Genomic DNA, 14,036 nt, shown 5'->3' with positions numbered 1-14,036 from the left:
CTGTATTTGTTACAGGAAATGGCAGCCATGCTTCCCAACTAGGGTACCTTCTGTGCATCATTTTCACATGTGCGTAGCTGTAAGATCTGCTCCAGTTTCAGTTTCCTCACGTCTGCCAGATCGTCACATCTCATCTTGCGCTCCTGCAGTTCCTCCAACTTCTGCTCCACGTGTTTCGTCTGGCTGGCGTAATCCGGTGAAATGTCCGCACCAAAAGCGTTTTTGATTGGTCGAGACATCTCGTCCAAGAGACTGTGACCGTCCTGCATTGCCCGGTTAGCTGCAGCGTCTTCAAAGCAAAAGATCAACGTGTTAATCTTTAAAACTTTTGGCAATACAAATGAAAAAAAGTAAAATTAAAATTTATTTAGCAAATATATATTTTATTTTTTAAGAGAAATATACTTGAAAATTCTTGTATATACTTGTAAATTCTATGATATACTTCTCAATTCAATGATATACTTGTAAAATCTATGAACTACATAATACCAAACAAGTACATAACAAGAGATGTGTTTGTCAGAAACACAATGCCCCTTATTGCGCCGCTTTGAAATATTAAAATTTCAATATATCATTTGGCAGGTTTAGAAATTATCTCCCTTTTGTAGCTTATAACTTCCCTTGGATTGTATTTTTTTACTTTTGACCTTGAAGGATGACATGCATGCCAAATATCAAGTTGCTATCTTCAGTATTGCAAAAGTTATGGCCAATGTTAAAGTTTTCGGACAGACGGACGGACACGGACGGACGGTCGGACGGACAGACGGACGGACAGACAGACAGACAGAAACACAGACACACAGACAGACACACAGACACACTGCTATATGCCACCCTAATGGGGGCGTAAAGTAATTATGAATTTCATTTAAAGCAAAACATTTAAGCAATTGTATGTTTGCTTTTTTTGATGAATTATTCATTAAGCAACATTTAAAGACAAAACAATTATTTTAAAATGTTCACCTATTGCATCGACCTTCTCCTTCAAGACTTCAAGTGCCTCCTTCGCTGCCTCCACTGAGTCTGCCTCGCGGTCATTGTAGAGCAGTGCTAGAAGATCATCCAACTTACGTGCAAACTGGAAATTGTACAGATAATCATATCATATCTCTAAAAATGACATCAGAAATTGCCAAAAAGTGCACATTTTTATTATACATTATATTATTACATGACAAGAATCCATAAAAGGTCATCTCCAGACAATGTTATTTTTTTCCTCTAAACACAGATGAATACAGTAGGAATTAACAATTAAAAGGATTAAGAAAAACAAATACAAAAGGCATTTCATTGTCAAATTGAATGAAAGAAGGGGACAAACATTTTGTTACAAACAAATCTTTACAGTTTTTAATGACATTACTAACGTACCTAACTATACATACACTTGACCATTGGTTAAGGCTACTAGCTTAAATTGGACTTTTGCTAAGAACAGACTATCTTTAAACAAAAAATAACATACTAGCTAAAAGTGTGGTCTTTGATAAGCCTCTGCAGACAACAATCTAGAATGACACTTAACACATAGCCTCTGCAGACAACAATCTTGGATGACACTTAACACATATGCATTAAGCCTCTGCAGACAACAATCTAGGATGACACTTAACACATAGCCTCTGCAGACAACAATCTAGGATGACACTTAACACATATGCATTAAGCCTCTGCAGACAACAATCTAGGATGACACTTAACACATATGCATTAAGCCTCTGCAGACAACAATCTAGGATGACACTTAACACATATGCATTAATCTCTTTTTTACCAGAGAGAGGCTTTTTTTTTATCTGCAAATACCAACATCTTAACACACTTACCTCCTTAGTTATACGATGAAACCTCACAGAGGTAATACCAACATCTAAACACACTTACCTCCTCAGTTATATGATGAAACCTCACAGAGGTAATTCCAACATCTAAACACACTTACCTCCTCAGTTAGACGATGAAACCTCACAGAGGTAATCAGCAGTGTACGTCTCCTCTCCAGTCTACTAGCCAGGCTCCTGCAGACTGTGTCCATGTAGTCTCGCTGGGCGCGCATGTCTTTTCCGTACTGGGTCTCGTCTTGTAACAGGTCATCCACACGATGACGGAGCTCCGCGTAGTGGCCGTACGTATCCTGTGTCACACAAGGAAAATATCTTTGATTTCTCGTGTTTTTAAGTTCAGCACGTAATAAACAACAAGATGTACAGGATTTTTTTCATGATGAGCCATGACATAAGGTCATAGTGGCTGTACGTATCCTGCAAGGACAAAATGGAAATATGTATGAGCCCTGCTCTGGGAAAATAGGGCTTAATGCATGTGCATAAAGTGTGCCCCCTGCTTAGCCTTTGCAGTCCTCACAGGCTTATCTGGGAAGACACTTTCACTAAGAAGAAAGTGTCGTCCCTGATAAGCATGTGCCGATTGCACAGGCTTATCAGGGACAACACTAAGGCACATGCATTAAGACCTGTTTTCCCACAGAAAGGCTCGTATGCAGGTACATACGGTGCATTTGATCTCCAGCTCCTCGTGTCTCTTTCTCAGGACCTCGGCACTTTCAGCAGAGTCCCCGATATCTGATTGGCTGGCCAACAACTTCTCACCGGGGCCCAGTATCCATTCAACAACCTGCAAACCAAACATGTGACACATGAAACATCTTTGACATCAATACAAACCTGAAGTAATACTTAGATGAAACTTGTACAGTTTACTTTTATCAAACTCACTCTGCTTAAAAACTGTTACTGTTTAAGTTAAACAAATACATTAAATAGTATCAAAATAATAAAATATGTTGTTGTTTAAGTTTGATAATGCTCAATAATATCACTGGAAAGGAAGACAATTAACAAACTTTTAGTCAAGTGTTCATACAAACAAGAGCACCACATAACGGGTGCCACGCTTGGCTGCGGGTGCAGTTTTGAATAGATGAAAGCTTGTCAGAATTTTTATTTTTTTTTTAGAGGTCACATTGACCTTGACCTTTGACCTAGTGACCCAAAAATGGGTGTGGCATGTAGAACTCATCAAGGTGCAGCTACATATGAAGTTTCAAAGTTGTAAGTTGAAGCACTTTGATTTTAGATACAATGTTCAAAACCTTGACAAAATGTCAAGGTTTTAGCTGACACGACACGACGAGCTGGCTATGACAATTCCTCGGGATTTCTCCAAAAACAGCCGAGCTAAAATTAGCCTTTCTAGTCGATATACTATGCATTATAAAAGCAAACAATATCTCCATTGTATAAAGTGACACTTTGTTTCAGATCCCAAATGGTTGCCTCTATTTAAGATCTGAGAAAGAGGTAGACATTGTTTAACCTTTTCCTACTGAGATTCGTATTTTTAGGCATTTGTTGTTCCTTAGAAAGTTACATTTTTCATGTTGTAAAGGCATCATTTCCAACCCTTAGATACTGATGAGCAGAAAACAGCATAAAACCTAAACAGACTGCGAGTTACTTTCAAGCTGTTCTGGTTTTATACTGGTTGCAAAAGCAATTTTCACTTTGCTTCTTATGGGGGGAAGGGTTAACGTAAAATTTAAATTTGGTAAAAATTACATACATTTACAAAAATGTCTTGTGGATACTGGCTGATATCAGGGTGTTTAACAGCCTTAGAAAGTAAAACACTCTGATAACACATCTACTAGTATTCTATCTTATTCCAATGACCCAGCATTTCCTTTTGGTGAGCATCTTGAGTCCTATCCTAATATAATCATTGCATTTCTCAAACAGGGCTTTTTCTCTTGATTTGGGGAATGGGCATTGCCTTCCAAGCTATGAAAATATTATATAAAAACTGAGAAAGGAGAAAAAAAATTCCCAAAGTAAGCTTGACATTTTGGGAAATTTTCATTATTTTCAAGAAATTCTCTTTGAGGAAGGGGCCTTTATAAGGCCCTAAGGAAGATAAAAAGGCTCTGTCAAATATTTCATTTTCACACTTTTTGACTCATTGATTTATGAATGTAGGGGGAAATTACCCATTGCTTCATGTAAATGAAACACTGCTGACCTGTCGTATCTCCCTCTGAACACTATCACGCTGCACGTCCAGGTCAAGGTTACGTCCCTTGCTGTCCAGGTACGAGGCCACCTTGTCGACACGTGCCTCCAGGTACTGCAGCATGCGTTTCGCGTGTTTCTGGGCCTCCAGGTTGTCCAGGGTGGTCACAGGCTCAGTCCCCGCCATGGCAACGTCGCTATATTTCTGGAGCTTCTCAAGTAACTCCTTGCCTGTCAACACATGGCGAATAATCAATGAAACACCTTGGCAACTCATGCACCAAAATTCAATCATATGAGCAGTGATAGAAGAAAACTGGGCTGAATGCAGATGCGTAAAGTATCGTACCACATTAGCCTGTGCACTACACACAGGCTAACCAGCCAGGAAACTATCAGCCTTAACTGAAATTTCGTGTAAAAGAGGCATGCTTGTAATGAAAATTTCAGTAAAGGAAAGTGTCATTCCTGACTAGCCTGTGCATAAAGTCGAGTTTTCACATAATGTAGCTCAAATTCAGTGATATCAAAGAGTCGCAGAAATGAATGTGTGCATTTGCTTTGTTTAGAACCACAGAGTAATAACCTTTATTTATTGTTTACCAGCTAAGACCACTTAAGGCTTAAAGCAATCTTGAAATATTAAGTTTGACAAAGATTGGATGAAATCTGCTTGAGAGTAACTAGACAATTTTCAAGGGCCATAACTCCACAAATTTGTTAATTATCAAAAATAGCTGAAGGACAGATATAAGCAAAAAAATATCCACTTCCAATATTTTTACAAAAAAGTGTCCACTAACTAACACATGAACGTGGCCTTCTTTTTGGTGAGTGCGATATATTTCCACCAAACATCATGTTACAGTGTTTTTTATTAATATTTTACAGCCTGTACCTTTTGGATTGGGAATATTAGAGCAGCAATAAATCATGAAATAAGGAAAATAAATAAAACTCATATGATTTTAAATGACAGTTATCCAGTTGTTTATAAGTGCATGTTCAACTGCATTTATTTAAATTTATATTATAAAGTGCTATGGAATTATTTTGCTGTTAAATAAACTCTATAAACCAATTATTGAGTTTATTGCTTAAGTTTGGCCTTTTTTGGGGTGGTGGATTTTTTCAGATTTTGGGGAAAAAAAAAAAAAAATTCCATTGGCAAAAAATCAGTGTCTTGTAACCAACCTTGCTGGATGACAACGGACGGCACAGCGAGGCACTGGTCCCTGAACTTCCTGTGCCTCTGCAGGGCGTCTATGGGGCTCAGAGGAGACTCGGGCGCCTGGTTACGGTACTGGAAACTGATCTCGGACTCTGATGTGTCCAAGTGGGATGCCGCAGCGCGGGCTTCCCGTAGAAACTTCTCAAGGCCCTGGGGTATATAATGTTTTATGAAATTCCAAGTAAACCATTATGTCTTTTATAGTTTTTAATTTTTATACTATAAGCTTTTTTTTTACTTTTTATATACAGAAGTCAATAAAAATATAGAAACTGTATGCAACAGCAAAGTTATGCACGGCCTAAAATTGTATGAGAATATTGTATTGTATTATATTATATTGTTATTATATTATAAGTCAGATTACCGGTGCAGTCAGCACATGTAAATCATCGTTGACTCTTTCAACTTCCATTTTATAGAAAAGTGTCATCTATAATACTGCCTAGTTAGGTTAGCTAGCCCTGGGCAGAATTCACCAACTAGTTCATAGAATTAACTCTAAAATTGAAGAATTATCTTAAAACTGTAATGTTCTTAAACTATATAAATAAGCCGTGCTCTGTAAAAAGGGGGTTTAATGCATGTGTGTAAAGTGTCGTCCCAGATTAGCCTCTGCAGTCCACACAGGCTAATCAGGTACGACACTTTCCGCTTTTATGATATTTTATGTTTAAAGACAGTAATCTCTTAGCAAAAATATCTTTTTGGCGGAAAGTGTCGTTGTTGATTAGCCTGTGCAGACTGCATAAGCTAATCTGGGACAACACTTTACAAACATTTATTAAACTCCCCTTTTCACAGAGGATGGCTCAAATGTTGAGTCTATAATGACATTGAACACCTTCTAATCATTCTTTACTCTTAAGTCTAAGAATTGTTTGGTGAATACAAGAGAGTGTGAGTAGATTTAATGCTGTTGAAAAAAACACATCACCAAGCAAGTATATTGCCAACAAGAGTTCTTAAAGTGAAGGGGAGGTTAGCAAAGTCAAGAGAACATTGAGGAAGGTTGCAGTTACCTGTCTGTTCTTAAGCCAGTATGCATGGTGATACATGAGGGTACCTCCCATGCTGCCTATCAGCTGATTTTTGTCAACAAAACTGTACAGACGGTTCAGGTTGATGAACTGAGGCTGAAAATCACAAACAAATCACAGGTTAACATGCATCATTTTTATATATATATATATATAGGGTTAGGTATATATATATATATATATATATATACACACACATATATCATCAAATCTAAAAATACTATGATGGAACTAAAAATATAATGCTTTAAAAATGCCCGATTGAATATGCTATGTACAGAAATGATGCAAATAAACAGATACTTTGAGTCTGCATTTTTATAGCCCATTAATACTCAAAATCAACGAATATTTCGTACTATATTTCATGAAATAAAGCTAACACATACAAAATCAATGTTCCTTATAGCAATAACCAAACGTTAAAGGGAAATTAAAATGGAATATATTGTGCTCCAAAAAAATAATAATGTGAATTTTGTATCGATTGTTAAATCTATGTTACCATACCACATCTAGTGTTTACATTTTGGCTATTGCTATAAGGAACACTTGCTTTTTTAGGGGCTAACTTTATTTTACGAAATATTTTGTTAAATATTAATTGCTTTTGAGTATATAATTATGTTACTTTAAAGGACGCAGAGGATAAAAAAAGGAACAGTTTTCATCAGACTCTTTAATTATTTTTATAACATGGATGTGCTCACATCTAGAACTTATTTCTATGTGATTCATTAATATTTGAGTCTTAGCTGGTAAACAGTGATCAACTTAAAAAAACACAACTTGTATTCATTCCTATCATCTTACACTGCATCAAAATCAAGCTGAATAATTCAATTTGTCAACGCATACCCCACAGGAAAACATTTAAATTGCAAATAAATAGATTCTCTTTCATGCATGATTAATGCATAATTTAACCATGCAAGGGGGTTAAGTGAAGACAAGTGCCTGCATAAAAAGGTCGATTTTATTTTGGCCTGGAGTCAAGGTCATTGCTCAGCAGGCTTTCAATGGTCTGGTTTTGGTCAAGTGCCTGTGAAAGCTGTTTAATTCATCAGTTTTTAAGGCTGAAAGGCACTGAATAGAACAACACAAGCTTTAAAGAGATCTTTTCATGTTTCAGTAAATTTACAAAATTGAAAAAAAATGTTTCAGATTTGCAAATATTCGTTGTAGCAAGGGAACAGTAATACTGAACATTTACTATGTTCTAAAATATCAAGTATATGCATCTTTTGACAATTTAAAAACCTGAAAATTATAAAACATTACATATGTGAAACATTTGAATAATTTGGAGAGTTCTGTTGCTATCGCTATATTTTGTTACATGACGAGAATTGCTAAGTATCAGTTTAAAGCATTTAATGACAAACTTCAAAACATGTCAAAATCTGTGAAAAGGTCCCTTTAAAGAAATAGGTCACATATTATGTGCTATATGACAAAGATAAGCCACTGATTTTATACTTACTTAAATTCTAGTATCATTTAATATTTATGAAAACACGGTTAAAATAACTCCTAAAAAGACAATCATAAACTAAGCTAATTTATCAATTAAAACTGGATTTCTTTCTGTTAAACAGAACACAATTTCCACAGCTTTTCTTGGGCATACAAAAAGTTGTTTGTTTCCACAACACTACTCAACCCCATACTTGTGTGCCTACCTTAAACTTCATGGAGCTATTCCATGTTGAGTTTCCAATCAGTTTTGCAACATTCCATCATATTTGCTAAATTAATGTTGACACAATATTAAAGAAAGAAATGTTAGAAAGAGATTGTGAAGATTCTACAGTTGAACATCCTAATATTATAGTGAACAAATAGCTAGTGTATAATAGATATGTGTTTGTCAAAAACACTATGTCCCTGTCTGCGCCGCTTTGAAGCTATATATTTGACCTTTGACCTTGAAGGATGACCTTGACCTTTCACCACTCAAAATGTGCAACTCCACGAGATGCACATGCATGCCAAATATAAAGTTGCTATCTTCAATATTGCAAAAGTTATGGCAAAATGTTAAAGTTGGAGCAAACAAATAAACAAACCAATTACCCAACCAGCAGACAGGGCAAAAACAATTATGTCACCCACTATAGTGGTGGGGGACATAAAAATAATTCAACTAAATTATAATTGGACTGATATAGATCTGCATACCATATTTTTTTACAGATGCTTAAAGTGATATTATGGGCATCTAACAGTTTAAAGGTGTCTATCGCAACCGTTGTTTATTTTTGGTGTTTTCACTTCATATACACTTATATTTGTTAATGCAGCGTCAACATACTAAAACAATATACCGGAAAGAGAAAAATAATTCATTTGAATATCAACCGTACTTTCGTTTGAAAACTGATATGCATGTACAATTTGAAACTAAATTTAGTTTTAGTGCAGATTCGTTCATACGACACAAAGACACAATTTTGTTTTACAGATCATTTCGGCTTACAGGACTGGGTGGGTCATGAAGAATATCAAATATAAAATATATTTTTATAAACAACTGGTAGCAAGATGAGTTGCAGATAATTGATCAGTAACCATATTTTAACTAACTCTTTTGACCTGTTAATTCTTTTCAGCTAAATTCAACAGTGCAAAATGCCCATAATATCACTTTAATATAGTGGAAACAAACAGCTTTTTTTGGCATTATAAAATAAAAGTTACTTATATTGCATCCAAGCATATGATCAACACCAAATTTTGCATGCCAAAAATACAGGGCCTTTTGTTATTCCTTTAAATAAATGAAAATCTGCATGATACAAAAACGTATGAACATCAAGCTTAGTGGTGTAAAAAGGTAATTAAAACAAATGTCACAAAAAAATGGCAAAGTATTCACTCTCCTTCTTGGTGACATGAGCTCTAAAATGCCATGGTTTTATTGCAGCACATGTTGCTATTTTCATTACAATATTGTGTTAATATCTCAACAGTATGATGCCACATGTTGAAAGAAACTATATGACTTACAATATGTGTAAGATAGACAGACTTCTGTATTCTCCTTTTTAAAGGAAAAAAGGTTTTACAAATACTGGTTGCATTATTACTTGAACACACTCTTCTAACTTCCCTTAAAAAACTTTTTTTTTAAATGTGCTGCAAAGTGATGATGGACTCTGCATATCATATTATATAAACCATTTACCACTTAGATACATATTTTCATGCATTTGTAGTCCCTTAGAAAATTATTTTCAATTTAAGACCTTTCTTGCTAGATACAAGTTTTTAAGGCTTAATCTCTAATTCTTAGATACTGAGGAGCAGCAAACAGCATAAAACCCGAACAGATTGCGAGTTACTTGCAGGCTTTTCTGTCTTATGCTGTTTGCACATGGCCATTTTCACTTAGCTTCTAAGTGGGAAAGGGTTAATATAAACAAACATGGGAAATCTAGCAGATAAACTGCATCCATGAAAAGCTGAAAAGCAAATGTCACAAGAACTGTGAGTATATTTTCTCAACCAGTGACAGCCAATGTTGGAGTGTCAAGCTGAACATCACATGAACATCACATACTTAATGCTGCTACAGTGGAGAGTTTAATTATTTCTCTCTCTTGTGCCCTCGGTTCAATATCCATTCAGGAAGCATTTGCAAGATTGTTCAAAGGCCACCAAGAACTGGTTCTTCCCATAAAATAGTCTTGAGAGTGGATCTGTCACTCTACAGCTTTAAATGAATTAGTGACAACAGAATAGGTTTAAACTCCAGATGTGCGTTGTTAATATATTTAACTTTATTTTTCATCTCCAAGTGTGAACTATTAAACACCTGACAAAAATGCAAACGTAACAACTTCAATATTTTACCCACCACAAATCTTTTAATGTCAAAGTGTCTTCCCAGTGTAGGTAAAGTGCAAATAGCTTATGCATTTTGTACCAACAAGTGTCTCATCAACCAGGATATTAAATAATCTCCAAACCTGCCAGTACAAGATATTTGTAACATAGGACGATCTTTTGCACATTTTGGTATCTCGGTATGCCAATGGCATTTTATATGCCAATCAATAAGACTTAAACAAGCACATACTATTATGGAGATAATTTGTATAAATTATATGAGTAAAGAGCTCACATTATTTGTATTTATTAAAATTAAATATCTTCAAAACCTGTTGGAAAAGGTTCTTTCTTAAAATAACAAATTCATATAAATTAAATATCTTCAAAACCTGTTGGAAAAGGTTCTTTCTTAAAGTAACAAATTCATATCAATTACAGATGTATATAAAAATTCAACTTTCATTGTTCTGCCCTGATAAATGTTATTCAGCTACAATAAGGCAAACAAAAAAACTCACATAAATCTTGTTTAAAGACCAGTGGTATAGCAAAAGAATGTGCTTGGGAACAACAACCAAACAACAACAATCTGTTCACAAGTGCACATATCAGTGCAAAAACTTACAACAAAGAGGCTCGAGATAATCTGATCCTAAATCAAAAGGGTCATACACATTTGAAAATGTTTTACATTCTGCATGTTCACCAAAATCAAGGGCTGTACACAGGCTGTATGATGTATTCAGGGAAAAAAATGAATAAGCAAACAACAATAAAGATGACATATTGTTTTTGTTGATATTTGAAAGTGTTTTACTTGTGTGTGTTCACCAAAATCAAGGACTGTACACAGGCTGAGGTAATAAAGATTACATATTGTTTTCATTGATATTTGAAAGTGTTCCACATGTGCATGTTCACCAAAATCAAGGACTGTAATTTTATTTTTTTTTTTTAATATTTCTATTTTATGAAATCCTATCACTCCTTTGAACTTCATTTTATACTTCATTGATGCACAGACACCATTATTCGACAAGAAAAGGCAAAGAAGTGGGATTACAATCATTGTTTTCATTCATTGAATGTTATAAAATTGTAACGTAATGTACATATAATATATATAATAATAGAATTTATCTCATAGAACCTTCGGGTAGGGTATACATATAATATATATAATAATAGAAAAAAATCATTTGAAAGAGTGAGTTGTGTAACGTCATAGAACTTTCGGGTAGGGTATACATATAATATATATAATCATAGAATTTATCTCATTGTACATTATTGTGTTGTTATTGTCGTGTTATTGTTGTATAAACAAACTAATTTAGGAAATAGAACCTTCGGGTAGGGTGTAATGAAATTTGAAATTGATTATGTAGATGTGTAATGTAATGGGTTATAATGAATATGTTACTTTATGAAAAGTCAATAGAAATATTTCAGCGAGATGTAACTAACAGAAAACATGGGGGTCGTGACTCGCAAAATGCATATAGGCAATTAGTAAATCCATTAAGCAAGATTCGTGACTCGTAAAATGCATATAAATGGTTGGTAAATACGTTAAGCGAGAGGACTGACGTTCCGATGCGTGTTCCAGGTGTGAATACACCTGTGAACACAAATTGGCTTGTCAAATTACATAGGGGCCCGCGATTACAGGCGGTGTAAAATCTGTAGGGATCATACATCATCTGTCTATATACGTCAAGATACACACATTGACGTCAGGGCTCGAATTAAGCACTCGCAAACAGGCCATTTGCGAGTACATTTTAAAAAACACGTCTAAAATGCGAGTGCAACATTTAGATACTCGCCATTTTTTGCGAGTTGGGGAAAAAACAAACAAGGTGCTTAAAGATCTTGGATTAAATACAAGATTTGTTCGCCGATCGAAAGTCTTCCGACCAAGTACGAAAATAATTAAACCCCGTCTAGTTTCGATCTAAAAATAGATCTGAAAATTGGAATTACCCTAATTTGCATAATGTATTTCAGCGGTTACTTCCGTTCTAGCAGAAATAATTTTACGAAATATTTTTTAAAATATATTTACGCTCTGCACTGTATCTTTCTGCCGATATAGTTAGTAAAGAACATTGAAAATTATATTATTGCAATTGAAAGTATGTTATTCCCTTCTTAAGTGAAAATTGGCGATAGTTATTCAGTATGAAGTTTTTTTTAAAACGAAGCTCATTTCGTTAATTCCTCATTCTTATAAATAGACGGAACACGTTTAGCAGACGATTTAAAAACTCAAAAATGTCGTCTACTAAAAAAATAACTAGCTTTTTTGTGGCGAATTCCTCCGTCTCCTCTGTGGAAGACAAAAAAGCCGAGGCCGAACCAGATAAAAAGAAATGCCAAAACAGTTAAGAAATGGGAAGACGAGCTAAAAATAACTTTGAACACGGAGAGAGACCAAGACGGCAATGTGTGTAAGATGTTCTGCGATTCATCTGATTGGTCTCTACCCCCTCAGCAATGCTGAGTGTGAAAGATGCTTTTCTGTTATGAAAAGGATAAAAAGTGATTGGCGATGTTCACTAAGCACTGAAAGGATGGACCAATTAATGCGAATCTCTATCAGAGATAATGAGGGGTTCCAGCCACGCAGAGCTGTGAATAGGTGGTGGATCAGTGGCAACAGTAGCAAAAGGCCAGATGTCGCCCCATATGGACCGAGGCATTAACTTTGGATGATATAACTGATATAAAAAAAAATACTCTTTACACTCAATTGTGTTACAATGTTGCTTTGAAGTTTTTAGTTAAAATAAACATAGGTCCATCCTTTCAGTGCTTAGTGAACATCGCCAATCACTTTTTATCAACCAAAGGATGCATTATTATGAAAACTTGTATTGCGAGTTGGAAATAAAAAATGCGAGTTGAAATATTAACAACTAGCAATTTTTTGCGAGTTGAAAAAAAAAAGTAATTCAAGCCCTGTGACGTCCATTACTTGTTGACAGGCGTGGGTCACGAATTAAGCGAATACACAACGGGATCAGTATAAATAATCCTCAAAATAGGCAGACGGGGCCTCGCTTTCTCTTAGGAATTATTCACGTTATGTTATTTACTTTGACTTTGAAATTATTATAGTACAATTTTGGTGTTAGAGAATAGAGCAAAATAAAAGAAATATTTTAGACATCAGAGACTTGTTTTATCTTCACTAAAGTACATCCGATTACGTGACACGTGTTTAACTGGTGCGCGGTGACACAGGATCAACCAGAAGTACCACTTCTTTCACGGGCCAGAGGGAAGAAGACGTGCCGGACCTCCACAACGAACGGGCAAATATTCGGTGAGTGACTGACTTATTTTCCTATGGTTAATTATCTAAGATGGCAGATCAAGCGATTCCACAATTCTTTCAAAATTTAAGCGAACAAATTAGAGGAGTAACACATGCTATCGGAACTCAAAGCGTCTCACAAGTAATTCAAACTTATGACGGAAATCCTAAAGAATACAAAAATTGGATCAAAAACATAGAGAAATATGGGGTACTTTCACGTTTGGCGGGGGATCAATTGAAGTTAGTAGCTTACCAATCTAGTAGGGGACTTGTTAGCGATTACATTCAGAGGTATTTGACTGATTTTCCTGATGAGTCATGGGCAACCTTAAAAAATGAACTTAAGATAAGATTCGCAGAAATCCAGGACCCTCATTATGCTCTCGCTCTCTTAAAAACACTCAAACAAAAACCCGACGAAAATGTCCAATTATTCGCGGAACGACTTCTGTCTTTATCTAGTGAAGCGTATGAAAATGTTGAGGATAACCTCGAGATGATCGAAAGTCAGTTAATTGGAACTTTCATTGACGGCCTGAGACATGATTATTTACGCCTTAAAT

At 35.3% G+C, this 14,036-nt stretch overlaps 1 protein-coding gene across 1 annotated transcript in view; it reads right to left on the bottom strand.

Moving 5' to 3' along the window:
- LOC127849279 (titin-like) overlaps nucleotides 1-14,036 on the bottom strand; it is a 215,281-nt gene that overhangs the window by 186,253 nt on the left and 14,992 nt on the right. Inside the window, 7 exon segments of the mRNA XM_052381996.1 lie at nucleotides 48-289; nucleotides 976-1,090; nucleotides 1,958-2,149; nucleotides 2,527-2,649; nucleotides 4,054-4,274; nucleotides 5,238-5,424; nucleotides 6,297-6,410. Of these exon segments, the coding sequence (XP_052237956.1) occupies nucleotides 48-289; nucleotides 976-1,090; nucleotides 1,958-2,149; nucleotides 2,527-2,649; nucleotides 4,054-4,274; nucleotides 5,238-5,424; nucleotides 6,297-6,347 (1,131 nt within the window). The 5' untranslated portion in view covers nucleotides 6,348-6,410.

Source organism: Dreissena polymorpha, chromosome 10, assembly GCF_020536995.1.
Source record: "Dreissena polymorpha isolate Duluth1 chromosome 10, UMN_Dpol_1.0, whole genome shotgun sequence".
Lineage (NCBI taxonomy): Eukaryota > Metazoa > Mollusca > Bivalvia > Myida > Dreissenidae > Dreissena > Dreissena polymorpha.
This window is presented reverse-complemented; position numbering and strand designations above follow the sequence as displayed.